The 27,175-nt window shown below is 38.2% G+C and overlaps 3 protein-coding genes and 1 non-coding gene across 7 annotated transcripts; 1 reads left to right on the forward strand and 3 right to left on the reverse strand.

The window, feature by feature from the left end:
* Positions 1-5,870: 5,870 nt before the first annotated feature.
* Positions 5,871-8,478, reverse strand: ppdpfa (pancreatic progenitor cell differentiation and proliferation factor a). 2 transcript variants are annotated; one of them, XM_085444226.1, is made up of 5 exons: positions 8,312-8,478; positions 6,752-6,854; positions 6,562-6,639; positions 6,374-6,467; positions 5,871-6,279 (listed from the first exon to the last, which is right to left on the reverse strand). In XM_085444226.1, exons 2-5 carry the CDS (start codon positions 6,804-6,806, stop codon positions 6,123-6,125), a joined length of 384 nt encoding a protein of 127 aa, XP_085300352.1. In that variant the 5' UTR covers positions 6,807-6,854; positions 8,312-8,478; the 3' UTR covers positions 5,871-6,122. The 2 variants fall into 2 exon arrangements, with proteins under 2 accessions (XP_085300352.1, XP_085300353.1); XM_085444227.1 differs by lacking the exon at positions 8,312-8,478 and having other exon boundaries at positions 6,715-6,774.
* A 554-nt stretch (positions 8,479-9,032) lies between these two features.
* Positions 9,033-9,104, forward strand: trnae-cuc (transfer RNA glutamic acid (anticodon CUC)). The gene has a single exon. It is a non-coding gene; the product is annotated as a tRNA-Glu (tRNA).
* A 2,181-nt stretch (positions 9,105-11,285) lies between these two features.
* LOC146684554 (tumor protein D54-like) lies at positions 11,286-18,435 on the reverse strand. Of its 3 annotated transcripts, XM_085444343.1 has the most exons (9): positions 18,149-18,427; positions 17,131-17,240; positions 16,879-17,027; positions 16,600-16,647; positions 16,065-16,166; positions 13,482-13,508; positions 11,896-11,931; positions 11,746-11,794; positions 11,286-11,672 (listed from the first exon to the last, which is right to left on the reverse strand). In XM_085444343.1, exons 1-9 carry the CDS (start codon positions 18,159-18,161, stop codon positions 11,595-11,597), a joined length of 612 nt encoding a protein of 203 aa, XP_085300469.1. In that variant the 5' UTR covers positions 18,162-18,427; the 3' UTR covers positions 11,286-11,594. The 3 variants fall into 3 exon arrangements, with proteins under 3 accessions (XP_085300469.1, XP_085300470.1, XP_085300471.1); XM_085444344.1 differs by lacking the exon at positions 13,482-13,508; XM_085444345.1 differs by lacking the exons at positions 11,286-11,672; positions 11,746-11,794; positions 11,896-11,931; positions 13,482-13,508 and adding an exon at positions 13,519-13,638 and having other exon boundaries at positions 18,149-18,435.
* A 2,079-nt stretch (positions 18,436-20,514) lies between these two features.
* On the reverse strand, positions 20,515-26,223 carry dnajc5aa (DnaJ (Hsp40) homolog, subfamily C, member 5aa). The gene is made up of 5 exons (XM_085443992.1): positions 26,047-26,223; positions 25,087-25,215; positions 24,792-25,005; positions 24,533-24,704; positions 20,515-23,631 (listed from the first exon to the last, which is right to left on the reverse strand). The coding sequence occupies exons 2-5, from the start codon at positions 25,194-25,196 to the stop codon at positions 23,528-23,530; spliced, it is 600 nt and encodes a 199-aa protein (XP_085300118.1). The 5' UTR covers positions 25,197-25,215; positions 26,047-26,223; the 3' UTR covers positions 20,515-23,527.
* Positions 26,224-27,175: the final 952 nt, after the last annotated feature.

A 27,175-nucleotide genomic window follows, 5' to 3' on the forward strand; every position in this document is an offset into this window, starting at 1 on the left:
AAAAACCACAGAAGCAGGTGGATCAAGAGTCAAGCAGAAACAAGAGAAGGAAAGGACTTTAGATACTCAGAAGCTCATATTCTCCAGTCTAGTTGAGGACAACAAGACATGGTGGGAGGAAGGAAAACCAAAAAGTACACAAACAAAATTCTTTATCAAAATAAAAATGAAATGATCAGTCATCCTACACTGAAGCACAACCCCCCCCCCCCCCCCAAATACTAAACTTGAGATAGGCCAGAGATAGGAGCAGATAAGCAGAAAAAGACTGCAAATCAGAAAACAGTGAAAGTACATTAACGAGAACATGGAGAAATAATCAGTGCTGTGACATCAGGATATCGTGAGTGTCAGAGACGTAGGGTGCTCACTGCTGGAAACAGTGTGCAGCAAGTGCTGCACAGGTAAAGCGTGAATGTTCCAGTAATCAGCAATCACATGACAGACTATTGACACATGTTCTCTGTTATTGACTTTGTACTAGTGAGTACACTGACTCAGAACAAGTAAATATTCCCACAAAACAAAATAGAAGTCTGTTTACATCATTATACATGTCAGCTTATTCAACGGTTATTAGTATTTAAAGGCTTTACCTGGCTTAAAATGTTATTAGGAATTAAAAATAATCATTTGACAATCGAAAGCCAGTATTATGATGTAAATGTCTTCTATCACATGACAAACGCGCTCTATTGGATTGAGATCTGAAGACTGTGGAGTGAAGTGAACTCACCGTCATGTTGAAGACACCAGTTTAAGATGATTTTGTGACATAATAATAATAATAATGGATTTATATAGCGCTTTTCAAGGCACCCAAAGCGCTTTACAATGCCACTATTCATTCACTCTCACATTCACACACTGGTGGAGGCAGCTACAGTTGTAGCCACAGCTGCCCTGGGGCAGACTGACAGAAGCGAGGCTGCCATATTGCCAACAGCAGTAGGCGGTAGGGTAAAGTGTCTTGCCCAAGGACACGACGACCAGGACAGAGAGCCCGGGGATCGAAAACACTATGTGTTATCCAGCAGGATAACACATAGTGTTTTATCCTGCTGGAAGCAGTCATCAGAAGCTGGGTACACTGTGGTTATAAAGGGACGGGCATGGTCAGGCAGCAATACTCAGGTAGGCTGCAGGCTGCTGCAGTTGGGACCCAAAGTGTGCCAAGAAAATATCCCCCACATAATTAACCCACACACAGCAGCTTGATATAGGATGGATTGATGCATTCATTTTGTTTTATACTAATTGCTGACCCTTCCTACAGAACTCACAAGACCAGGAAACATTTTTCCAGTATCTGGCTTCCAATCAGCTTGAAGCAGTCGGATCATTTTTCTTTGACCTCTGACATCAACAAGAAATTTTCACCCAGACAACTGCTGCACACTTTTCTCTTTTTCAGACCATCCTCTGAAAATCCTACAGATGGTTGTTTTGGGGAAAATCCCAGTAAATCAGCAGTTTCTGAACTACTCAGATCAGCCTGTCCAACCAATAACTATGCCACATTTAAACTCACTTAAATCGTCTTTCCTCTGTGAGTTTCTGCTAGTAGCAGCTGAACTGGCGTATCTAAGTGCGTGAATGTTTTTTTGTTTGTTTTAATATTGAAAGTAACATGGTGGTCGTTGAGTCTATAACAATCAAACTGATCATTTGAACTATTTCAAATCATCGCCAGTAAAACAGTTAATGAGGCATTTAAATCTTCTAGTAAAGTCAAACATACATAATAGTATAGCCTCAAAGAGGCCATATGAAGTTCAAGTTACAATTTGACATGAGTGTTTTCGACCCAAGGTCTATTTTACCACCATTTTTTTTATGTTAATTTTATTTCCAAACACTTTATTGTTTTTTTTTTTTTGTTACATAGAGTTAAGAATAAATTTCACTCAGACATTGTTGGATAAAAGACGCTACTGCAAAGCCTTTGAAATCATAGTGTTTCGAAATGCATTTTTCGGAGTGTCGCTTCAAATCAAAACAGATTTTTTTCAGTTTGCTAAACTTGATCCTGTGAAGAAATACTAACAAAAACACAGACAAACATCTGTGGCCTGTGGAGAAAATCAATCAGGATTGGATTTCAACATGAAATGTCCCTCAGTGACAGATGAACCCACGTTCTTAGGCCATGCTGCCAGTCAAACATAGACATAAAAAAGGATGCGAGCAGTGCCCCTGCAAACATTAAACCCTTTTACTTGAGAAGTCAAACAAAGCTGATTCCTGTTATTCCTGTTATCTTATCAAAGCAGTTTAAAGTTGTACATTTGTTGGGAGTCAGAGGCTGGACTTTGGGGAGGCATCGATTCATGAACCAGATACCTTTGCCCCACATTCCCCATTTATCTTTAGAGTGTCTGGTCTGGATGGGAGCTCTGCGGCCATGCCAGGCTCTTTCACTGCACAGAGTCAGCATTCAGAAAAGATATGATTTCCTAAACTATTTCACTGACATGCATCATATAGAGAAAAACATTCAGTCTGTCTAATAACAACATACCCTAAAGAATAACACAAACCTGAAGTAGTGTACTTCTGTAATAAATCCTTAGATGGAGGGACATCTTTAGGATTATATAAATGGGAAACCAAAAACCAGTTAGGCCTCTTAGGCCTTAGGCCATCTTTATAAATAGACATAATGATATAGTTTGATATTAAAAAGTGCAACTAAAAAGTCATATAATCAGAGATATTATAAGTGTTTTAAATCCATTTTTAAAAAAAGACAGCATATTTTATATTGTAAATTAGCCTGCTGTAGGATTTCTGCTAGCATGATGATTTTGACCCATTTCAACAGACAGTTCTCACTCATCCTTCAAAGTTCACCTTTGCAAATTAAAGAAGTGAGAGAATGGTAGGCAGGGAACCAAACCACCACCACGAGGCATTTTCAAAACTTAAAGTAATTATTTTGCATCTATTTGCACAAAAGCTTTGGGTTTATGCTTTTATTGGTTAGTGGAGAAATGACCCAAGTTCAGTAAGCTCACGCTGGCAATGTTATCAACAATAAAACCAGCCTTTTTCAGCTGATCTAGAACTAAAGATGTGTAAAGTTCAATAGGCATAAACCAAACAGGGAATCCAGATAAGGGAAAATTGAGGTGAGGAAAACAATCACAAAGGAGGGAACTCAAGGCACAGCAGACATGGAGGGAAGTGTATTAACCAAAATAAAAAAGACAGTGGACATAAGGAGTACAAAGACACTAAAATAAAGACAAGACAGACAGAGGCAAAGTCTGAGAAACACTGGAGACAAATAGGAAAACAAAAACACCGAAAGAAGATTAATAAAGTGAATAAGCAACCAAAACTCATTAAATACTGCAGAAGAACATGGCGCTATGACAATAAAAGAGGATCTGGACACCCTGGTGTTTCTTGTATTTGCTGCTCCTGGATGCCCTCACGGGCTGTGTTGTTTTTGTTTAACCTCTTTAACCTGTATTTGTCCTTCACTCTGGTCTGTAAACTTTGTACAGAGAAACTCAAGATACCATGTGGAGTCACTAAAAAGACCAACACGAGGGGAAAGTCCCACGGTAGTGCATTGCCACAGGTTTGCTTGTGCTCAGCTGGGATCATGAGACATTTTTAGCCCTCCCTGACACACCGCCAGGAATAGGTCAGCTCTGGAGGGCATTGAGAACAGGTTGTACCAGTTCTGACTGCATGAATCATGTTTGACACGGCTGTAAATGATCAGCATAGAGTACTGGAACTGTTTGCATTTCTGGTTTGTCCAGATAGATTATCTTGTAAACAGGACAGTACTGCACGTAGACTTTGCTCAGTTTATTCTTAGTTGTCAGTCTATAGTTTACAAAAGCTTCTCTGACTTGTAGTTCAAGGAAACACCTATTGATCCTCCTGTTATCATTAATCTGTTACATAGTTATTTTATGACGATAGTCTTAATAAGAGAGCTACACAAGACTGGTTTTAAAGGAAATGTGCTATGGTGATAGTTCACAGTTCAATTAAAGTATGGTTGGATGTTGGCAACTGTTCTTCTCACTGTGTACCTGAATCCTTGTAAACAAGAGGAAAACAGGATGTATGATCGGTAAAGGCCTTATCAATCTTCCATGACTTGGTTGACTTAGTTCTGCATCTTTATGTTGCCAATTTGCAGCAGTAGCTCAGGTTGCATGAGCTGACCCCGATACTTAAATTAGTACCAAGAAGAATGTAACAATGCTCACGACAACCAATGAGGATCAGATTCAAAATTTTCCCCTCATTCTGTTTCAGAGAGCAGTTGCTAAATGCGGTGACTATGAAAGATACTCTACCAGGAATGATTTCTGTGATGATGATAATGCTGTGTAGCACTGCATGCATCAGCACAAGATGTCAAAGTAGCTCTTTTTAAAGCGTACAGTCCAGCACATTTATGGTTGAGCTGTGGAACAACATGTCATTGGGTAGATGATGAAAGCATTAAGGATTTTGTTTGTGACCAATAATGTTCGTCTCGTGATGCACAGAAAAATGTTGTGTATAAATTTAAGACCAAATTAATTAATTTCTGTAATATTCGCTTTCACTGAACACTCTAATGATTGTGGAAAAGCTGGAATAGACAACAGTCAATAAAATGCAGTAGTGACATATGAACCTGAAAGGAAAAGAAAAGAAATAAAAGGGAAGAGGAGAGTGGAGAATAAATATTGTGTGCATCACTGGATTTCTCCCAGCTGACTACATTTCTAAAGGATAGTTCAGAGTCACCCAGTCCAGCCCAAACTGTATGTTTTGTCAAAAAGGAAAGTTTAATCTTAACATCTTAAGAGGAGAGCAGGTCTGTCTCCATTCTAAGAACCACAAATAAGCCTGGACTCAGCATGAGTTCTCTGGTGGGAGGATGTGGTACAAAGAGGCCTGTCAATCCACTTTATGTGAGAAGCAGAATTTTAACCCAATTCTGGATTCAACAAGAACCAAAAACGAAAAGCTAGAACGCAGCTCATTACACCCTTTGACATGTGTTGCACTAAACTTCAAAACATTATTTTCTTAAATCCTTGCCGGCATATCAGGATCTAATCACCATCTTGAACTTCTTCTCTTACTAATCACATACTAATCCTACAATCACATTTCTAATAAAATGTGATTGTTAATTTAATTTGATTATAAGCACATCTCTTTGTCTTTTAATGTGGTATTTAGGTGCTTTCAAATATAAACGAAATCAACATTTATTCACAAACTGAGAACACATGTAGAATTTTAAGTCTTAAAGGATCACAGGGGAGCTTTAAAATCTCTCCGGTTGCAGCATTTAGAGAATGAACAGCTTGAATATTTTACAATAATGTGCCCGTCTCTGAAAACAATGGCAGCATGAGCTTTAATAGGAGTGCTTTACATTCATGCTGAGTGGGTTTTATGGTGGCAAACAGCAGCGGGTGCATGGCTGCTGTAGTAGGTGTCTAAACAGTGATTTGTTTTCAGTGAATTTATGCATCTACAGAACAAAACATGAATAAACCCGCTGCATTTTTATTTAACTGTTAATCATGCCCGACTGTCCTAACTTTTACTCTCTGCAGCAGTGTGTCTTCCAGGAGCTTGGTGACCCACATTCAAGCTAAGGTGAAGTGTTATATAAACTGTAATACCCCTTGTAATAATCATTTATAATCATAACGAAGTTAAAGAGATTAAGGTTGCTTGGTAAGCAGCGCGCCTCTCTCTCCCCCTACAGAAAAACATCCCATGAACCGCTGCAAATCTGAGGATTTGTCATAATGTTTCCTAAATAAAAGCTCAGTTTCTTTTGACAACCAGTCTGTAAATGTCAATAACAGAAAGAAAATGCGACACACAAGTGCTCACTGTAAGCATTTTATTAGTAGTACTGGTAATAGTATTAATGATGACACTGTCAAGTCATAAGAAGAACTATATGAAAAAACATTGTTTGTTTGTTTGTTTTTTTTACTTTTGGTCATAACAAAAATGTAATAATTTATACAGGCAAACAGGAAAAGCAAACTCTACCGACTAAAAGTTAGAAAAAACACCCTCGTTGCCATCACCATCGTCATCTCCATCTCCATTGCTTGGACTATGGGGATGGACGGTCAAGCTGAGGGTGAGTAAGGTGCGAATGGGGTAACTGGAGGAGGGCTCATTGGTTCAGACTTCCCGTTTTCACTGCTCTCGCTGACCTGTCTGTTCAGCACCATTTGCCTGGCGATGCAGGTCACCTGGCCGTTGGCCACTGTATAGGTACTGTTCCTGCAACACAGAAAAAGCCACAGTTTAAAAACCAACAACTACAAGGAAAAAAAAATCAAAGGTAACTGCCTTCCACAAATATTACAATGCTCACTTTTGATTTTCAGAGCTGTTCTGCATGCCGGGCTGGTTCTGTTTAGCAAAGAAAAACGAAGTCCACCAGTGGTCAGAGTCTTGCCGTGGAAGTGCTGCAAGGAGCAAAACTGAACGTTATCTGATGCGGAGAGAGGAAGATTTTCCTTTTTAAAAATTTTGCATATAAAATCAGGTCATGCTGAATACCTGGATGGTGTGGAATGGCCTCTCCTGTGTACTCAGCACTGCTGCAAGAGCTGTTACTCGATGTGGACCCGATGCGCCCTGGAGAAAACACAGTTTGGCTTTTTATTCAAGTCTTATTCTAGAAGAAAAAATTAATAGAAAAAATAAACTTACACAAAAATGAAATGTACATAAACCACATGGGACTCACTTCTGTAATAATCATGGGTGGCGATAAGGGAGCCACTTGATGGAATTGCTGCCATTGTTGCCGACCTTAGGTGGAAAACTGCTCAAAGATGGAAAATGGTAACCTAAAGGCAAACACAGAAAAAAAAAAAGTTTATTTATAATTTTATTCCCTTCATGTTGTACCACAGAGATACTGCACATCTGTGCTGCACGTTTCCCTCTGTGCTTAGTTTAAGGGCCTCGAGTGCAGAGTGCTAAAACAGAAACAGCTGCTTCAGGGAGTATGGTTTCCCATGACTCAAATAACCAAAACATGTGTGAGGACATGTCAGCATGAGCTGGCTGCGTGACCACTGACACAGAAAAATCAGGTTGTTCTGTTAGGTCACAACAGAGGCCTGCATCCAGACTTATTATAGCTTCCTATATTAATTTTATATATATTTATTTAACTTTTATTTTTAGATGCCAGGTCAGCATACTGTTACTGGTTTCAGTTCATTTTTAGTGCTTTAAAAGGTTTAACTTTGTAAAAGTACTATTATATTATGACAAATGCAACACTTTCCCATTGATTGAGGCAGCTCAGTCACAATAAGCATCTGCAGGCTAACTAATGATATTTCTTCGCAATTAAGTTTATTTTGTAAGTGCATTTTTGTTTCTGTTTGTTTTATTCCACCAAATGAACTTACTATTAGTGGTAGTTAATTACTAAATATAGTATAGTAATAATATTTGTAGTTTTACATTTATTTATTTAAAATGACTCCTTTTGAAAAACACGTATTAACAGAGAACCAGCTGAAGGCTGTAGAGCTTAATACCAGGTGAGCAGCAGATGGCTGTAGGGATTTCATGAAGCAGGTACAGGTCTGCACCTGATAACCCAGATTAACATCTGAGCTGACGCACAGATACACCAGCAGTCCAGAAGGCAGTTTCACCTGCCTTCTTTAATATTTACTGCATTTGTAGACAAAAATGCACGAGATACAGATTTACATTAAAAAATACCACAAAAGTGTTTGTGTAACTGTGACCTTCACAGCCTTCTGCGGTAAGCGGGTATACCTTTAACAATAGTTTAGTTTGTTTTTCCTTTTCACTTTGGTGCATTAATGGCCATTATATTTGTGTTGCTTTGTACACAGAGAAAGCCAGAGTGTGCTCTCGGGTAATTAGAATAAAAATGTGCCTGTCCAGTGATGTGAGATGGTTTGTAGGCAACTTGAAAAGACTTGGAGAACACCTATGGGCAGAAATCTGTGCCATCAGAAACTGAATTTGAATGAGTTCAATTTGAATTTGAATTGCTCAGATTGAATCTGAATTGTAACTTGAATAAATGCTTTTGAAAACTGAATTTGAATTAGTCTAATTTGAAATTGAATTTATGGTTTGAAAATGATCATCACTAAACACCACCTTTAACTTACAAATAATGAACTAATATTCTATATTTTTCAATTAACATTTTTTGTTTTCACTAAGTTTACATATCAAGGTTACAATTAAACATACAAATAATTAGCTGCTGATATTTTAACGCTTTTCTAGTGATGTTATTTGGACTTACCTGCAAGAGTGGGGTGGTGTCGTTGTCACCAGGTGCGGTTGTAAGGTGCGGATGGCTGGAACTAGAAAAGGTACTAGTTGTTTCTATGGCCCATTTGTAAAGGAACTATCGGTGATGACCTCGTCGGTCACTACTGCTGCGCTTCTGGTTCACGCAGAGTCACCGAGGGCCATTTTATACAAGCTGGGTTTGGCACGTGCCACTGTGGAACCACGGGGTGTGGCCTGTGGTAGCTCGAGGCCACTGAACGTGCGGAACCTTGTAATCGGTGACACCAGACTGAGGAGAAGGAGAAGCAGGCTTGGAGCGGCTTATGTTAACCCGCTGCTGGCACAGACTCGTGGGATAATCCACATTAGCCAGCCAGTTTAGAGGTGAAATGGGAACAGGCAGACAGTGCCAAGCCGTTTTCAATAACAGGTGAAATTTGAGTTAGTAACAAGGTAGCGGACGAGTGGTTTTTAAAGGGTTTTTCGGCCTTACGTTGAGCTGAAAGGCATTGTAAAAGCAGTTCGTTTGTAAAGACTCATTCATAAATTTCTTAACTCAGAGCATGTATCTAAGTAGAGATGGTAACCGAAATTATTACCCTTCCCGTACTGGAAACCACATGAGACAACAATGCAGCATTATTCTGTCTCAGTTAAAAACAGCATTTCTTTGAGTTCGTAAAGCTGAAGGTCTCTTTTAAAGGGTCAGGATTCGCAAAAATGACTATCGCTCCCTGGTGGTCTAGTGGTTAGGATTCGGCGCTCTCACCGCCGCGGCCCGGGTTCGATTCCCGGTCAGGGAACAAGACATTTTGAGCTTTTAGTTAATCACAGCGAACATTTCTGGCACAACTTCACATGCTTACAAGGTGCGTGGGGAGGATGAAAAAATTCACAATGCAGGGACTCCAGCAACACTTCAAGGGAAGAGAAACAACTTTATTGACTGACTAACGCGTTTCGGCTTGTGTCCTTCAACAGGGTCACAGTAACACATAGTAGAAGTGTGCTTAAATAAAAGGCAGGAAACAGAAAAAAATTAAAATTAACCAATCATGTCTTCATAGATAAACCAGCTGACTTAAAACAGGTTAGTATTGGTTAATTGGTTAAGCATCCCTGTAAGCCAACTGATTAGACTCAAACATATCTGTGAATTCCGGATGAATATAATAAGAGCAAAGAAAAGATGTTGAACAAATTTAAAGAAAGATAGTAGCCTACAAAGAGGACAGGTTAAGATCTGCAGAAGAGTAGGTGAATTCAATAAGCAGGGATTTCTATTTAGCAAGTAAGAAATCTCCAAAACTTAAACCTAAACTTGTCTTTTGTACAACCTTTGCACCAAAAACCAGGAACATTAAAGAAATGATTTTAAAACACTGGCATATCCTTTAAAATGACCCAAACTTATTAGGTACCTTTAGAGAACCACCAATGATAACCTATAGAAGAGGAAGAAATATTAAAAATAGGCTTGTTAGAGCTTCCCAGGACCCTATACTCCAGATAAAACCCTGATAAGCCATAACCTACAAGGTAATTTCATATGTGGGTAATGCATAAATTTTCAATATATCAAAAATGTTAAATAATTTAAAGATCCCATAAGTGACAAAACCACTGCCATTAAGTGCTTTATCACATGGAGAACTAAAAATGTAATTTACATGATACAGTGCCCATGCAATAAAATATATAGGAGAAACATCCCGCCCTCTGAAAGATCAAATTAATGAAGACAGAAGTTCAATCAAGAGGAATGATCTAACCAGCCCTGTTGCAAGACACTTCAATGATAAACATCCAAATTCACCTTTATTCTTTCTAGGCATTGAAGCCATTAAATTAAACCAAAGAGGTGGTAACATTAATTTTATCAGGAAAAAAGACAAGCATTTTGGATAGAGTCTGCACCCTAGAGGTATGAATGAGGATTTTTCTATCAATGAGATTTTGTGAACTGTACCCTTTTTACTGTTTTTATTCTTTTTTACCAGTTACTTTGTTTTGTCAATTATTCTCGCATGGGTAATGTTTATTTATTCATCAACAAAAGAAAGAGTAGCTTTCTAGACATCTCGTTTTAAGTCTACATTTTAAGTTTATATTTTAGAGATTTTACATGGACCTTACCACAAATGTGGTTCCATGTTATGATGTACTCTTGTTTTTTAATCTAACTGCTGCACTGACTCCTTTTTTCATGAAATACTTTCCTTTGTAATCATTTTATAGTTTTTTTGTATATTTGTAATATTTTTCTTATGTATTTCATACATGTATTATTTTAAGATGGTTTTTCTATGAAGACGTGATTGGTTAATTTGATTTTTTTCTGTTTCCTGCCTTTTATTTAAGCAAACTTCTATTATGTGTTACTGTGGCCCTGATGAAGGCCACAAGCCGAAAATGCATTGGTCAGTCAATAAAGCTTTTGGTTAATGTCATTAAGGCTTGCTAACATTCGTGGTTGTCACTTTTATGGCTTTTTATTTTCAACACTTTAATAAATGTTCCGTTATGATAAGCCAGGTATACATATTTATAATAACCTTTTGATCTATAAATGATAAATGATCTATAAATATTGGGTCCTTCTCTGTAGGATTTCATTTTTGGGATTGCAGCTTTTAGCTAAAGGCTGATTAAGTAAAGTAGAATGGACACAAAGTAGGTAGGCAGCATAGGTGTATCAATAAATTTGCTAAGTGTGAAAATTGCAGATAATAAATATAATTTAACTTTTTTTATGTTATTAGAAATATAAGATTAAAGTTTTAATAGTTTCTAAAACAAAGTCTGTCCCACTTGATTTCCATCTATGAGGATGTATGAGACCCTAGAATTAAAATGGCCTTGACACCCCTTGTGCATCTCTTGCACCACCTAGAGGTTCATACCTATGAAGTGAAATCGTTTTATATTGTCCGTGATCAAACAATATGGACAATGTATTTTAACATCCATTTCAAAAGACTGCACACCATTCTATTAACTTTAATTGAAAAATGTTCAATTACAAAAATACTTATAATTTAAATTACAGCTGATTTCTGCATGAGTCTCTGCACACACATGTCAAAATAAATTACATCCATGAAACTGAGTATTGAATATTAAAAATGTTTTATGTCAAAATGAGCTTAAGTTAAAAATTTAACATATTCTATCAGACAATCGGTTTTAGATTACAGTCAAAAAACAAATTCATACAGACAGGGAGCAAAATTATTTTCTTTTATAGCTTTAGAAGTCATGAAAATAATTATTGACATTAGACTGGTTTTTCCTCATTGACTGTGGCGATGGGATCTTCTTTCAAACCCGGACGCGTTTCCATTAGTTGACGTGCTGCCAGTCACCTTATCCTATGAAACAAGTGACAGTATTCAAAACAAGAAGCACAGAGCTAACTGTTTTATCCACCTTCCTGCTGTTTACCTTCATATTGCCAACCAATTCCTCAAAAGATCTGAATGTAGAGGAATGCCTGAGGAAAGACAAAGGACATATTAAAAGATGAGCAAAGTTAATGTCTAAGCCATGCATATATGAAAAGATCTAAAGAGACAAAGAGACATGGTGTTTTACCTCATACTCGGCACACTTATGGTGTGGCTCAGTGTGCTGGGAAACAGAAAGCAGGACATTTAAGCATTAAAAAAGACAAATAAGCCTTAAAATTACAAAAAATAAATAAATACATTTTATTTTGCTGCAGATTTTGTAGATTTGTACAATAAGGGTTAAAACGTTTATAATAACAGTTTCAGATTAGTTCAGAAAGGAAGATCTATCTGTGATAATATATGTAATAATATAATCATGAATAATTCAACTCTTGTGGGATTAATTAGATGTTAGCGTCATGAAATTAAAATCAGATTATGTTTTCATAAAGTTTTGCAGGCTCATAGATGCCAGTGGGAAATTTTAGCCTGTTTGTAGGCGGTTGCTGGCCAATATGATGATGTCATATCTTATATAGATAAAAAGCACTTTTATTGCTCGGCTCTTGATTGTGTGGAAAGGGTTTTACACAAATCTTAATCTGTGTAACACAACTAAAAAAATATCTGAAGGGAGAAATGCATGTTTAGGCCATCATTGTGATGGCTACAGCACTATGGAGTCCACTTTGATAATAGAAAGTTTAACATATAGCAGATTAATAGCTTTCAAAAACTTTAAAAATAAAAAAGAAGACCAGTTTTAGTTTAATTTGAAAGCCCAGCTGTAGATGAAGTATAATGGTAAAACATCAGCGTGGGCAGTGAAAGCAAACAAATCTGTCCACGACACATTTTTGGAGTCAGTAGCTCAGTGGCTCCATATGTGTAGAGGATTGACCTTATATTAAAGATCTCTGGCTTAAGACTAGTAGAGGATCCAAACCCAGCCTCTGGGGCATCACAAGCATGCTGATTCTTCTCCTGTGGTGACTCGTTAGGAAATGGGAAGGAAGCTGGAGCACATTTTGAAAATGATGAGGTGTTTATGTGTCTGCATTCATGGAAACCACTGCTACTCATGTTCAGCAAAATTAACCAGATACGGCACCAGTTGATATCTAGATGTAGGCACATATTACACATTTTTATAACAGTATATTAATTATTTTATACTATTTATTTTTCTGTCAAAATCACAGGGAGTTGCTAAAGCTGGGCAACAGATCCACAGGCTCCAGACCTCTGGCCTAGACACTGGGTGGTGAAGTTACGGTCTCCTTTATCTGGGAATCTGCTCCATGATTTTGCCTCTTATCATAGAATAACTGCTAGAAATGCTTACATTTTACATGCAACAAATTTGTTCTTTTCTTTCAAACAATTTCTCCTTATTGAACTATAAATTAATTTAAGTCTTGTTCTCAAAATTCTTGAATTAGTCAAAAAATTGAGAGAAAAAAGGTGGAAAATAAGTTTTTGTTTAAAAAACACTTGACATGTCAAACATCTGGATCTAAAAAGATAGAAATGAAGAAAACCCCAAAACAATTTAACATCTTCTTTAAATCACGCTGATTATTTCAGTTCCATTTCAGTGACTGCATGATGTGAAATGTGTGATGTTCTAACACTCTAAATCACCACTTTCCACTTTTCTTTCTTTATTCTTTTTAGGTCACACCCTCTCATGCAGCTCACTTCAGTCTTACCGCTCACAGATCTTACCGTGGTGGGCTTGGAAGAGGCAGAGCTCTGTTGAGTTTGCAGCATGAAGATAAACAGACAGACACAGATAACATCACATCAGCTTTTGTTTCCACAAGGATTACAACAACAGCTACTGCTGCTGATGGCCAGGTGCTCCACGGTGATTGGATTACAGCTGTTTAGTGGTTGAACATAAACACAAGAGGCACTTCAACCAAAATTTCGAGCCTGTCAGGAAGTTCTAAATCTACTTATTTGACATCTTTTAATAGTTTTCTTCAGGAACTGGCCCAGTGCTGTGGTATGGGGTCATAATATATAATTATTATATGTATTTTTTTTTAACATTACAGGCTTTGAATGTATTGTAACTATTTTGCATTGAGCCACGGTTACCAGACCTTGAATTTTAAGATCTACTACTGGAGAAGCTTTGGTTTGGAATTTTTCTGCATAAATCTTTCAAAAACAAGATGTTTGTAGAAATTCTGTTGGAAAAATAAGTTTGGAAGTAGCAAAGGATGAAAAAGCCCCACCCTGACTAGAATCCCTCAAGCAATCTCTTGTTCATCTAATCTGGGTTTTAAACCAATACCAGCACACTGTAAAGACATACCTCACTCAAACATACCATCACTTTAAAAGTTTTAATCTTCTTCTAGCATTGATAAAACAAGGAAAATTGATCTGGTAAGAAATAAAAATGCAAATGTAATTTTGTTTATATAATTTGTATTTTTGACTATTTTTTGCATTAAAATGATAATTAATACAATTATAAGATTTTTGAATATCTGCCACTGATGAAGGAAAATAAATAAGAAACACATATAGAGCCATTAAAAGGTATTTGGATATAAAATACAATTTACTCATAAATGAAACCACCATGAAACCATGACATACTCCCTACTGCACCCAGAGACTTGTAAGATAACTGATGAAAGACTCCCGGATTAGTGAAGGTCTAACTGACATTAACCTGTTAACAATCAGCTATTTTTATTGAATTTCTAAAAATCTGACAGACTCAAATGGAAATGTTAGTATCAGAAGAAATCCTTGTCATTTTTGAAAGGATGGTTATGAAAGCAAATTCTAGGGGTTACGACAGTGAAGGATTTTGTTAGTATTGATGTTTTTTTCCTGTGGAGTTTAGAGTAGCTATAATTGTGACTAATGCAGGATTACACGTTAGCAGCATGTATAAGGATTGCTTCCGTCTGAGTCTGTTCAGTCAGTACTCGGTACCATAATTTGAAACTTTACATGTGCGCTTAACATTATCAGTACCGATGTCGGATGTGAAATTATACAAGCTGTTTCAGTTGTGCAACATTAAACTCTAAACTAAGACAGAAAAGTGAATCCTAATGCGAGAGTTAGGATGTAAATACAGAAATAAAACTAACATAATCACAAATTAAGGAGCCCTTAACCTATCTTTGGGCTCATAGTTTCAGTTTGTATTAGTGTTTATTTTATTCCCTGTATCTTTCCTCTCCCATTCTCTTGTGTGAACTCCTGTATATCATGTTTCCGAAACAGGTCTCACTTACTTTTTTAATTTTGTAGAATTACTTTTCTCAAGTGTCTTTGATTATCTTCACCTTCATCTCGTTACCCCATTGTGTCCTATTTCCTTGTGTATTTCGGGTTGTGTATGCCCGCGGCACGATTTTGCCACTTTAACAATCAATTTTGTTTTGGACTTTTGGCATATTGGTGTGACTGAGTGGGTTGCCTTTGGTTCACTCATTCTATCTCCTGTTGATCTACATTAGGGGCCTAATTCCATGTTTCATGTTAGTGTTGATCTTTTTTTATGCCTTTTAATATCAGTTATATTTTATTTTCCAGTCCTACTTTTATTTATTGCTTTGATTGTTTTTAGCTGTGTTTTATTTGTTTCACATGTCCATCATTTCCCACTTATTTTTCATTCTCCTGTTTGCTCTCCTGTGTTTCCTCTCGAGTTTTACCCTGTGTTTTGAAAAGTGCTATACAAATAAAGTTATTATTATTTCTATGATTTTGTGTTTCTGCACAATCAGAGTAAGACTTGTTTTTCTGTTCACTATGTCTGCCTCAGTGTCCTGCATTTGCCTCCTCTCAACACCTAATTGCAATGCTTGTAACTTGCAGTCTTTGATAGTGTTTTCTAACATGTAAATCTGCCAAATCAAATATGCAGAGCCACCCGCTGTGGTGACATCTCGTGAATAAGGGAGCAGCTGAAAGAAAAAGCCACAGTTTACACTTCAAATCACCCTTTCGACATGCTGTCCACTTGTCATGCCTCTCTGTTGGCCTCCTATCCATCCATCTGTCCAGCTGAACTAGCCAAAGACAGCTTTTCCAACACCCCTATGATAGCCTTTGCACTGTGAACTCTTAGTCCTCTTTCATTATGTGCAAGAAAAGCCTGGCATTTGATTTTTAAGCTAAAGGGAACTTAAAGGAAGTACAATCTTAACGACATTTATCCTATTACTTTTTACTCACTACCGAGTCATTTTTGAACAAAGCTAATTTAAAAAGTTTTTTAAAAAAAAGCCTTTTATTATGAAGATTGAGTGGAGGAACTGACTATGGGTGTACCTCATCTGTGCCAGTCTCCTGGTGATGACCACGCCCACACTAGACATTGCAGCAGATGTCACCTGGCCTGCATGAGAGAGACTGTCCCGTGTCCTCACATATCTACAAGGAGAAATTAGCAGTAGAAGTCAGGATCTGAATTAAGAAAAGTCTCTCGCTATTGTAATATATTACATAACAGGCAGGTGCATACAGGGAGCACAAAGGTATTAACTCAGACGTCGTTAACAATAAGCTCATAGACGTCACTGGCGACAGTCCATCTGGCTGAAGCAGATCTCTCACTCTGTCTCTAATGAACGCTTCAGGCTGGTCCTCCTGTTTCCCGTTAATACTGCTGCTCCTTGTGCTAAGTCAGGCTGTGAGGCTATTAACGGGGCACCAATCCTATTTGACAAGGAAAATCCCATCCCTTGTTTCTTTGAAGAGATCCCTCTTTAGCATGTGAGTGCAGGACAAAACTTTGGAAAATCCCTGCGTCATAAAACATAGTAAGAACGTTTATTATTTTGTGCATATAATGAGGAACACTCACACACTGGAGTGGCTGATGTCATCCAGAGTTGCAGAGGCTGTGAGATATCTGAATGGACAGAACATGCACAGGTTGACAGATTATTGCGCTGACACAATAGAGAGCCTACGACAGTCATTAGAGTACTTTCCATGGTTACGTAACAAAAGTGCACTAAGATATGTGTGGTAAGCGATCTATCACGACAGTGGTTTAGGTGTTTTCAATCAGTTAAACTATCAATAGTTTTCAAACAATTAGCAAACATTATTATGTTTATGGGGACCAAAGTGCACATACGGGGCTGAGGTCTGGACCTCTTGCCATCCTTTGGATATGCTCTGTTTGATGTTACCGAGCGGACTCATTCCTAGTTGCCTTCTGATGTCTGCTGCATATTGTTCTTTGGCCAAAAGCACCTGCCTCAAGGCCTGAATTTCATCCTCTATCTGCGAGAAAGAAAAAAAAAAGCTGATGTTACACATATCAATTTTTCTTTAGAGCAGGGTTTCTATCCCACATTGTCCCAAATACCCCCATGAATAACTTTACTTTTGTAAGTTCAAAACGTAGAGCATCTAAGTCCTCCTCTGTAAGATCTGTGGGTGAAGATCCATTTCCCAGTATGCTCGGAGAGAAGTGAACAGAAGCTCCACCAAAACCTTAGAAACAGCAAAGAGGAAAAGACCAGATAAATTAAAAAAATCATATAGATACTTTCCTGTTACCTTTGACTATTTTATTAACAAAATATTGGCTATTGTGGTGTAACTGAAGCCCAGGTTAACTTAGCTGGCTCTTATATATATAATGTATTTGTATCTGATTTAATATATGTTTTAATAGAAAAGGTATGCTGCATTAACCAAATCTACAAACATAGTATTTAGTGCTTTGATTGTGAAGTAGACAGGCCTTTGAAAAACATGCAAATTAACAACAAAATGCGCACTGGATGAAGAGTTCACATTTAATTAAAAACACCTAAGAGAACATATTCAGTGAGAATAAAAAAACCCATCACGAACAATGAGGGCAATGAACTATAAGATAAAGCCATGTAAAATGGAAACACCTATTACATAACTGTTTAGTTCCTGTTTATTTGTACAGATAAATACATAGCACTCACCAGACATAAATATCATTAGCCTTCAGAACCTCATCTAACTTAGAAATGCCTTTAAAATGCATAAAACAACAACAAAATACACCAAATGTAGGTATAGATACACAGTATAGCATATACACAGCTAACGATATAGCTAATATAGATGTTATGTACAAAAAGCCACAGAAAAGCCTTTTATAGATACATATGAAACTTCTGCATACTTTTAACACTTTTTGTAGACATATATAAACAGACACTGGAGCTGTCCTCAGTGCTGAACTCTCCTCCCCCTCTTCCTGTACAAAAAACTAGCTAATAAGTAGCTGCTCTGCTAACAGCTAACCTCACCTGTTGCACATTTGTTGCTGTTAGCTGATAACACGAACCTTTAAAGTAAATGCATGTCGGTGCTAATTTCACACATGGTCCCATACAGACATGGCGAGACGGTCTTACCTTGTCTGCTCATTGCTGCCAGTTTCACCTCGCAAGTGTTTGACTGGCTAGCTGCTGCCAACTGTCCCCACTGAGCTCAGCAGGAGGCAGGCAGCCAGGATCACCGAGGCTGTTAATGGGCTTACACCCACACACATACACACCACAGGAACAATGATGACCACGAGCAGGATTTTTTTTTAAAGAAACCTATAGCACAATTAAACCTTCCTTAAAACTCACGCAAAGGAAAAAGAAGTGTCCTATCTAATACGACTTTATTACATAAAGTAGCATTGAACGTTGTCTTGCAAATTGGTGACAAAAGTATTTAGAGTTTTTTAACTGAAGTCAAAGGTTTAACCATCAAAACATACTTAAAACAACAAAAGAGAAAGATAATTATTAGTACTTATGTTGTACAATAATATACATCCCCAATTCTAAAATAACTTGTGTCATTGTGTAAATGTCATAAACCCATATGTTATCAACAGATCATAGAAAGCATATCCTCCTGAGAGCCAGCCTATTCATTGTAGTGGACAACAGCTAAACTGAAATATATTTTTTTTTCCCTTGGTTCTCAGGACGATATAAAATATTTAAACTGAGACAATGCTTCATTTTAAGAAAAGTAGTAGCTCATATTTAACTCATTTCATCAGTCAGATGATCTCAAAAAGATCATCAGTCTGCAAAAGCTGCATCTGCAAATTGTGGAACAATTTTGATAATATTCCTCAACATAAAATTGTGAAGACTTTAAATATATTTCCATTTACCCTTCATGATATCATCAAAAGATTCAGAGATCTTCAGGCCCACAGGTGGAACTGCATTAAAACAGGTATGATTCTATTAAGGAAATCATTGTCTGTGAACATGGTTAACCAGGCCACCCACACATGCAGATTAAAACCCATGCAAAGAAGAGGAGCAAGATGTTCACATATGCCTACTTTGTCCTTTAAATTAGTTTAACTAAAAACATGCTGCATCTAGCCTTATCCCCTGCACAGTATAGCTTCAAAAAACAAGGGTAAAATCACAAATAAAATCTATACTCATGTACATGAAATCAAAGTTTCAAATCAAATCAAATTGCTAGTTTGAACAGTTGAGAGATGTTTTAGTACAAGGATCCTGAGGTAAGTTGGAAGAATGACTTGTCTCCATCTGCTGGCTAAACAATCCACCACACTATGAAGGTAAGGGATGATTTATTTGGAAGTCAGATTACTTTGTTTTTTTTAATTAATATCCTTTTGCTTAAAAAAATTTGATTTTTAATTACAGTTAGATACATTTGTTTATCTAACAAATACCTTCACATGTGAGCAAAAATGTAATAACTGACAGCTGTTATGTTAGCATTTAGCATTAGCATTTCATTGTCAAAATTAATTATTAAATTTTTTTATTATTCTTTTTATATATGTGCAGTATATTTTAAATTAAAAGTAATAATATAATAATAATTTTAAAGACAAATTGGTGTAAAGGATTTCAACAGTGTTCATGCTTATTTTTTAATATTTAATATGACATTTATTTAGTTATTGTCATTTAGATGCTTACTTTTCTGCATGGTGATTGAAAATTTGACAGTACTTTCATATGTTACAGCAACTGTGAAAAACCAACAAGACACCGTCAGCTGAAATGCAGCTCCAAACTGATCGTGCAGAGTTTACAGTTGGCTGTAGACACTCACAGCTGTACCTCTTTCCTGACCGCCTTCATAAAGAAATGACAATGAACTGGGCCAAAGATTTTTTGATTTCATTGCTCCATAAGACCTGCTGCTGCTGATTTTCACTCCAGTTTGGCATACTTGAGCTTTTTCTTCTTGTTTTCCTTCCACTGACACTATTTCTGATGAGGCTAGATGGGCCAGTGGCCAAGTAGATGCATCTCTCATGTCCTGTATCAGGTTTAAAAAAACAAAAATCCTCTGAAAATGGTCATATATACGGAGCCCCGCAGGGGACATGGGAGAAAAAAAAATTAAGACGGACTTTTGCGAGATCTCACAAAACGAACTCGGGATCTCGCAAAGTCAGTCTTCATTTTTTTTCTCCCATGTCCCCTGCGGGGCTCCGTACATATACACCGACTGGACGGAAAAATTGGTGAAAAAGCAGCCATACCTTTAAAAGTCCAGACAACTATCACTCAAGACCTCTTAAAAAATTACAAATCTGGCTCCCTGGAAACAAAATATAAAGAAATGAAGGTTGGTTCAAGACTTGACATTAACTTGTTGGTTATTCGGCTTAAAACATTACCTGAGTAATATCATTACTACTACTGTAAATATCTGAAATCCGTGTCAAAACAAAAAACCTGTATGTAACTTAATTTGATAAAAACCCGAGTCAAAATGTTGAGGAACATTTATTCACCAAGAGCAAATGAGATCAATGATCCACTTGTTTTCTTCCAGACTCACAGTTACCATGCTACAACATAAATGTTAAGGTTTATACTTTATATGGGCCAAGTGTATGTACAAGCGACCTTAACCATTAAACCATTCCTTGCAAAATTTAATGGCTACATTACAACACCATACCAGTTAAAATCATAATCGATCATCATCTGAAACATGACCAAGTATGAAATAAATAAAATTCCAAAAATGCATCATATAACCATTTCACTATAGTTACACTATATACTATATTGTCTTTTTATGGAGTCATTTCCTGATCATTGATCCATTACAATTTTTTTTTTTAAACACACAGTGCATTCAACTTAGAACATTTACAGTAGCATTTTTCAGTATCTCAATGAAAAAGCCATGACAGGAACATCTACGTTTCATCAAGGGTTACAGGAAACATGATACAAGGGCCACAGAGGTCAACATCCATACCGTTAATAGCAGAGGGTGGGCAACGGGAGCTCACCAATTGTAAACCATTAAAAACACATCATTAGCAGTCATGAAACTGACAAAGTGGCGAAGATGTTCATGGCGATTTATGGCAAAAATGTGTGGCAATATATGCAAATTCAGCAGTATGTAAAAATCTTTTACTCTGAGCTGCCTGTAGCACTGGCTCACAGATGATATGCCTGATGAGCATGGATTCAGAAAAGTCGACAATGAGGAACGATCACACAGCATCGGACAAAATATCAAAGTCATCGGACAGTTCAAAACACAGGAATGAGTTGAAAATAGAAATCCTCCATGCTATTTTTTTTATAATAATAACTCAAAAGAGTGTAACATGTTTTTTTCCCCTAAACCTTATCTAGAGTTAAAAACATGTCACCCTCCTAACCAGCACTGCTGCTGATAAATATCTGTTATTTCTACCTTTTAGCAGTTCTCATCAGAGCCAGCTGGATTACCTGGAGCTCCTTGGCTTCACGTAGCAGAAAAATAAAACTAACATAAAATAAAGGTCTCTCAGTCTTAGTGAGCTGCAGTAGCTCTAAAAAATAGTTTTACTATTAGTACAAATCTTAGGTAAGGACAGGAAAACAGAAGAGAAGAAGAGACTGGATGTGTCACCATAAAATAAATACAATCTATTGAAATGTTATTGTTTCATCTGCCCATTCTCATTAGTCGGGTGTCAGATAACGCTGTTTTGTCAAAGCCGAGGCTCATTTATGCACAAGGTGTCCTTTGGTGGCAGCTCACGATGCACCGGGTTATGGCACTGGTGACACAGAACTGTCACTTCCAATGTCATCAAGCAAGGCTGCTATTTTAAAGGGAGGCCAACCAAGTAGTTTTAGGGCTTAAACCTAACTGAGTGAAAGCAAAAATTAAAAGAGGAAAAACACAAAGTGCCATGGCCTCTCTCAGTCCCTGGTAGGATTCCGTGCACGAGCAAGCTAGAGGTGTGTCCTCTCCCCTGTTTGCTGAGCGGCAGGTTGGTGTACCTGTTTCCCATCAACTCATTACCTCCTGCACATAAAAGAGCCCATTTACTCATTGCCAAAGTGCTCTCTCCAGTCTGTGAACTCATCTCTACGAGATAAGCAGATGACTCCCTGTGCTCTAATCGCTGCTCTCTGTTGGACTGCTTACATTTATGTTAAAATTAAAGCTCTCTGAATCTGCTTTTTGGTTTTCAACTTGGTAAACCATGATGCATAAGTTCAAACAAGAACCAAACCAGGGTCTCCTCCATGACAAAACTACAACTTATGCACCTCCACCCCTTCAGCCTCCTAACAGAGACTTCATAGGTGTCTAAAACCAGACTATTAACTTTCACGGACTAACTATGGCCATTGCATTAAGGCACTGTCACCAAAGGACATTTTATCTTTAACCTGGAAACATTTATGGCATCTGACAAAACAACATTATATCACTCCTTGAGATAAGAACATGTTGGTTATGTATGATTTTTTTTTTTTTTTTTACTTTATGTATCCAGTGTCATCGTCAATTTGTAGCTGGTGATATGATGAAACAACAGTGAACTGTACCATGGGGTTGAAATGTGCCATATTTGATTTAAAATACATTAAAAGACAATATGCATTAATGTAAAGTAACAATTATAACAACCTGCTCAGTGCTGCAGGAAAAACAGGGGGAAGTAGTCTGTCCTGCGATGAGGGGCTTTCAGAAGGAAGGAAAATGCCAAAGCGAATTACTAACTAAAGCAGAAACTCTAACGTCAGCAGAAATCTATAGCAAACTGTCTGCAAATAAAGCTCTGTGCCTTAATAACCTCATGATTGACATTAAAAACACTCTGGTGGGGCGCACACTGCAGGTCTGACAACATCAGGTGGCATTTTCAACTGAAAGAATATCGATTGCGAATCACATGAGAAAAGTGTAAATATGTATGACAACTTAGTTCTTGGAGGTTTGATGATGGTACCGACCACCTAAGCCAGCAAGCACTTCTCCAACCAGCACCTCCCTGAGCCATGGCTCTCTGTTCCTTTAGCATAAAACATCTGGTAAACTTTATCCCCTCCTCATGTACTGTACTCATTTGAAAAAACTGCACCTGCATGATGGGCTTTGCAAAGTAAAAATGTTGCAAAGGATTAAAGAAAACGTGGAGACCTTTTTTTCCAAACAGTGCATGCTACACCATAATGCAAACTATGGGAAAGGTAAGGTAGGGCAGGCGACCTGTGTGAGTAAAGGCTGAGAGATACAAAAGAAGAAATAAAAGGGATTTCTTCTCGTACTGGCGGGGAAATACGTAGCGGACCGATCAGGGAGGGAGGTGTAAGGGATGCGAATTCATTAGTTCCTTTCATGGGCCATGCTTACTAGTCCCCTTCACCTCCGCATGGCTCTCTTTCTGAAGTGGAAAGATGTTTTGCCCCTTTCGTTCATCTCACTGAGGTGGAGCAGGGAAGCAGGCAGGACCGCAGGCCAGGATCGATGGGAACGGAGGGTTAGTTGAAGCCGGGGTCGGTGCGGTAGGAGTGGTGCCCATCTGATGTTAACTGGGTTGTCTCTGTCGCTGACGGCTGCAGCACTATAGGTTCACCACCAGCCTCTGTACGACAAACACAAGGACAAACACTACAATTCACACAAACTCACCAAGCTTGGACAATAGAAGACTGAAAAACATTGTCTGGTCCGATGAGTCTTAATTTCTGCTGCAGTTGGATGCTAGGGTCAGTATTTGGCATAAACAATGTAAAAGCGTAGCTCCATCCTGCCTTGTAGTTCAGCCTACCTGAGTGCTGCTGACTCTATGACCACAGTGAACTTGTCTTCAACTGGTTTAGTCCACCAGGAATCACAAAACCCAAATCATCTCAAAATATATGGTTTCTTGAATATAATAGTGTGTTTAGTGTACCCAGTGTGCAGCCAGCAAATCTCCAGCAACTATGTGATGCTATCATGTCAATATGGCCAAAAATCTCTAAGGAATGCTTCCGGCACCTTGTGGAATCTATACCAAAGAGAAATGAGGCAGTTCTGAAGGCAAAAGGGGTCCAATCAAACACTAGCAAGGTGTAAAATGTACAATGCTATTAATTAAAATACTTAAATAAAAATGATTCAATAGCCAGCAGCAAGACTTCTTACAGGAAAAGCAAACATAATACACCAGCCTGAACGCCTTTGCACTGGCTTCCTCTTTGTTTTAGAATAGATTTTAAGATTTTTCTTATTACATTTAAAGCTCTTTGCAGCCTGTATCCAGAAAACATATTGGAGCTGCTGTACCCATAACACCCCAAGTGTAGTCTGAGATCCTCAGGCAGGAGCCTGCAGACTGTTCCCACCCGTTTCCAGCAAGAGTTAGATTTTTTGGATTTTGAGTGTGTGTGATTTATGTGTTTTTGTGACACTCTTTGTAGCACTGTTATTTTTATAAGTGCTATACAAAAAAACGTACTTGTGAGAAGAAAAAAAACAAACAAAACGGTGCTCGTTCTCACCTCTCTCATCAGATTGCAGCTGAGCCTCCAGGTCCTCAGGGGACACATAAAAGTCCTGCTCCTGGCCCTCTCGAGGCCGTGGTTTACATCTTCCACAGCAGCAGTTACAGCAGCAACACAGGCAGCAACAGAAGTAACAGCCAGTGGCCAGGCCACACAATACAAACAGAGCCTGTAGGAAACAGATTCATGAAATAAAGGTTAAGACAACAGGTGTAAAAGGTTGTACAAGAGCAAACAGTAAACGATCCTGTCTTACCTTTGCCCACCAGCTAGAAAGGACAAAGTAAGTGTTAACATTCTCCTCTCCAAACTGCTCTGCCACATATAGGCCTAGAGAGCCATATTTATCGTAAATGTTACGCTTCGTGGGGTCATTCAGGATGGCGTGGGCGTTGTTTATCTCCTTGAACTTATCTGCGGCCTCTGGATTGTCGGGATTCTTGTCAGGGTGGAACTTTAACGCCAGTTTCCTGCAGAATGCATCACAGTCAGCTTTACAGGTTATCAGACCTTTCTGTGAGCTAAGCCAGGTGACCAGAGTAAAGCCTCACCTGTAAGATCTCTTTATATCGTCCGTCGTGGCCATCTTCTCAACTCCCAACACATGGTAGAGAGACTCACCCGCGGTGGACAGAGAGCGCTGCCTCTGCTGCTCACTCATGATGCCTCACGTCCACAGGCTGCACACAGAAATGCACAAAATTAAGAGGCACTGCTTGGACTGTTTTACCAGGATGTACATTCATTCAACTAAAGTGAGGCCCTTGTGATTCCATGCTCTCTGCTGCAGGCAGGCAACAGCTGGTCCTGTGCTGTCTGGATGAAATACAGATGTCCAGTACTTACTAGAAACACCCAGCTGTGTGGGAAATATATGGAAAAAAAAGTCCTGGAAAGGGGGAAAAAATAGTGAATTTTTCTCCTTTTTTTATTTTGATGATATAAATTTTAGATTTTCAGCAGGAGATAAATTCTCCTTATTGATTTTTGAAGGTGTGACATCTTGGCAGGACCCCTGATGCATATGCTGCTTTAAGTAAATCAGCAGCTGACACCCACAGAGACAACGCACTGCAACAGCACAGGCTTCATCAGGTGAAGACCAGAAAACACACTCTTTAAAGAAGACAGAAGCCTCCAAATGGGTGTCATCTCGACACAAATCAACATCTACTACGCTGTTTGAGGCCCTATAATGCCTAATTTCTTAAATTTTCATCAAAAACTACATGTTCAGTCAAACGGCTGTCAAATTTCCACTCGTCACGAATCGCATCCCGCTCCAAAAGATGTCTATAGGAAGGATTAGACTCTGGGTACGATGCTGAGAGCATAATCTCCGTGCAAGCATCAGCAGCAGCACTGCTATAGCGCACAGCATCCATGTTGGTTCGCTTCCCCGGCCTGCTCTTGATGCAAGACAGGGATGGATCGTCAGCAGTTATTTTCAAGGACAAGGACCAGAGTGCCGAGGAAGAAAGGAAATAATGGAAATGCAGGAGGAGGCTCACCTTTCAGTAGGCTCTAATGCGCTGCGAAGCTAACGATCCCAGCAGGTTATGATTTTAGACAGTGCAGCGTGACTATGGCCGCATCTCCTCGCACGTACCCGGACCTTCTCTGGCTCCCACTACACAACCATGGACAGTGCAGCAGTCCGCTGGCTCCGCCCCCCCCACCACCCTACGACGACCCGACGTGCGCGTGCACGACGGGGAGGATGCTAGAGGAAAGATGTGCAGCTCCGCATTTGTTGTGAAAGCTAAAAAGGGAGTTCCTTTAAAAAATATTACATTTAATTTACCCACTGGAAGTTGTATAAGAAAGATTTAAAATGGATACTGAGTGCTATGGAGGGCCAGGAGTGACTAAATGGATTAATTAAATACACCATCAAATAATTAGTTAAATGTGTAATTAAATTAAATTGGAATTAATTAATTAAATAAATATTTAATTAATTAATTATTGACACATTTAATTAATTATTTACCGATGTATTTAATTAATTCATTTTGGCAGTCCTGACCCCTGGCTGTTCATGAATTAGTTTTATCTTTCAGGGTGGCCCTCTGTATTTATATATATGTGTGTGTGTGTGTGTGTGTGTGTGTGTGTGTATATATATATAATATTCTGTAACTCTGTAACTTCTGTCGGTGCTGTGCTTTTTTGGAAATCGAATTTCCCAGAGGAACCCACCCGAGGGATTAATAAAGTTCTATCTTATCTTATCTTATCTTATCTTAAACTCAGGGGGCGGGGTTATCGCTGATCGAGTCAAAACTTTGGCCTGGTGGCCCCGTTTCTGCACACCAGCAACCCTGGCATGTAGAAACTAACTGAACTGTACTGAAAAAAACTGTTTGTGTGTCAGCAAACACGCTTTTAATATTTTTTTTTTTTAGCCGAGAATGTAGTGGTTTATTTTTTCAGATATCTGGTCGGATTGTCAAGATACAGCCTCTTTGCAAAATTGCTTTGATGATTTCGGATTGGGTGAATGAATGAATGAATGAATGTGATTGGTTGAACAGGTGTTCGTCATCTGTGTTCTGTGTTATCTGCATTTCCATCAGAGTAGGAGACTCAGCAGCAGATTAGAATCAAGTATAATAAAATTTTTACATTTAAGAAATC

This window comes from Copadichromis virginalis, linkage group LG20 (genome assembly GCF_057382275.1).
Source record: "Copadichromis virginalis isolate Kocher_CV1m ecotype Utaka linkage group LG20, C_Virginalis_male_GT1.1, whole genome shotgun sequence".
In the NCBI taxonomy this organism is placed as follows: domain Eukaryota; kingdom Metazoa; phylum Chordata; class Actinopteri; order Cichliformes; family Cichlidae; genus Copadichromis; species Copadichromis virginalis.

What these genes read in the sequence shown, in the direction of transcription:
- ppdpfa (XM_085444226.1), bottom strand. Translation starts at nt 6,806, where the DNA reads ATGGCAGCAATTCCATCAAGTGGCTCCCTTATCGCCACCCATGATTAT. An exon ending in GGCCATTCCACACCATCCAG is followed by an intron (nt 6,468 to 6,561) that starts GTATTCAGCATG and finishes TGCTCCTTGCAG; the next exon opens with CACTTCCACGGCAAGACTCT. An exon ending in AACAGCTCTGAAAATCAAAA is followed by an intron (nt 6,280 to 6,373) that starts GTGAGCATTGTA and finishes TCTGTGTTGCAG; the next exon opens with GAACAGTACCTATACAGTGG.
- LOC146684554 (XM_085444343.1), bottom strand. An exon ending in TACGTTTTGAACTTACAAAA is followed by an intron (nt 17,028 to 17,130) that starts GTAAAGTTATTC and finishes TCTTTCTCGCAG; the next exon opens with ATAGAGGATGAAATTCAGGC. An exon ending in AATTGGTTGGCAATATGAAG is followed by an intron (nt 11,673 to 11,745) that starts GTAAACAGCAGG and finishes CTTGTTTCATAG; the next exon opens with GATAAGGTGACTGGCAGCAC.
- dnajc5aa (XM_085443992.1), bottom strand. Translation starts at nt 25,196, where the DNA reads ATGAGTGAGCAGCAGAGGCAGCGCTCTCTGTCCACCGCGGGTGAGTCT. An exon ending in GATATAAAGAGATCTTACAG is followed by an intron (nt 25,006 to 25,086) that starts GTGAGGCTTTAC and finishes TGCATTCTGCAG; the next exon opens with GAAACTGGCGTTAAAGTTCC. An exon ending in GCTGCAATCTGATGAGAGAG is followed by an intron (nt 23,632 to 24,532) that starts GTGAGAACGAGC and finishes TTTGTCGTACAG; the next exon opens with AGGCTGGTGGTGAACCTATA.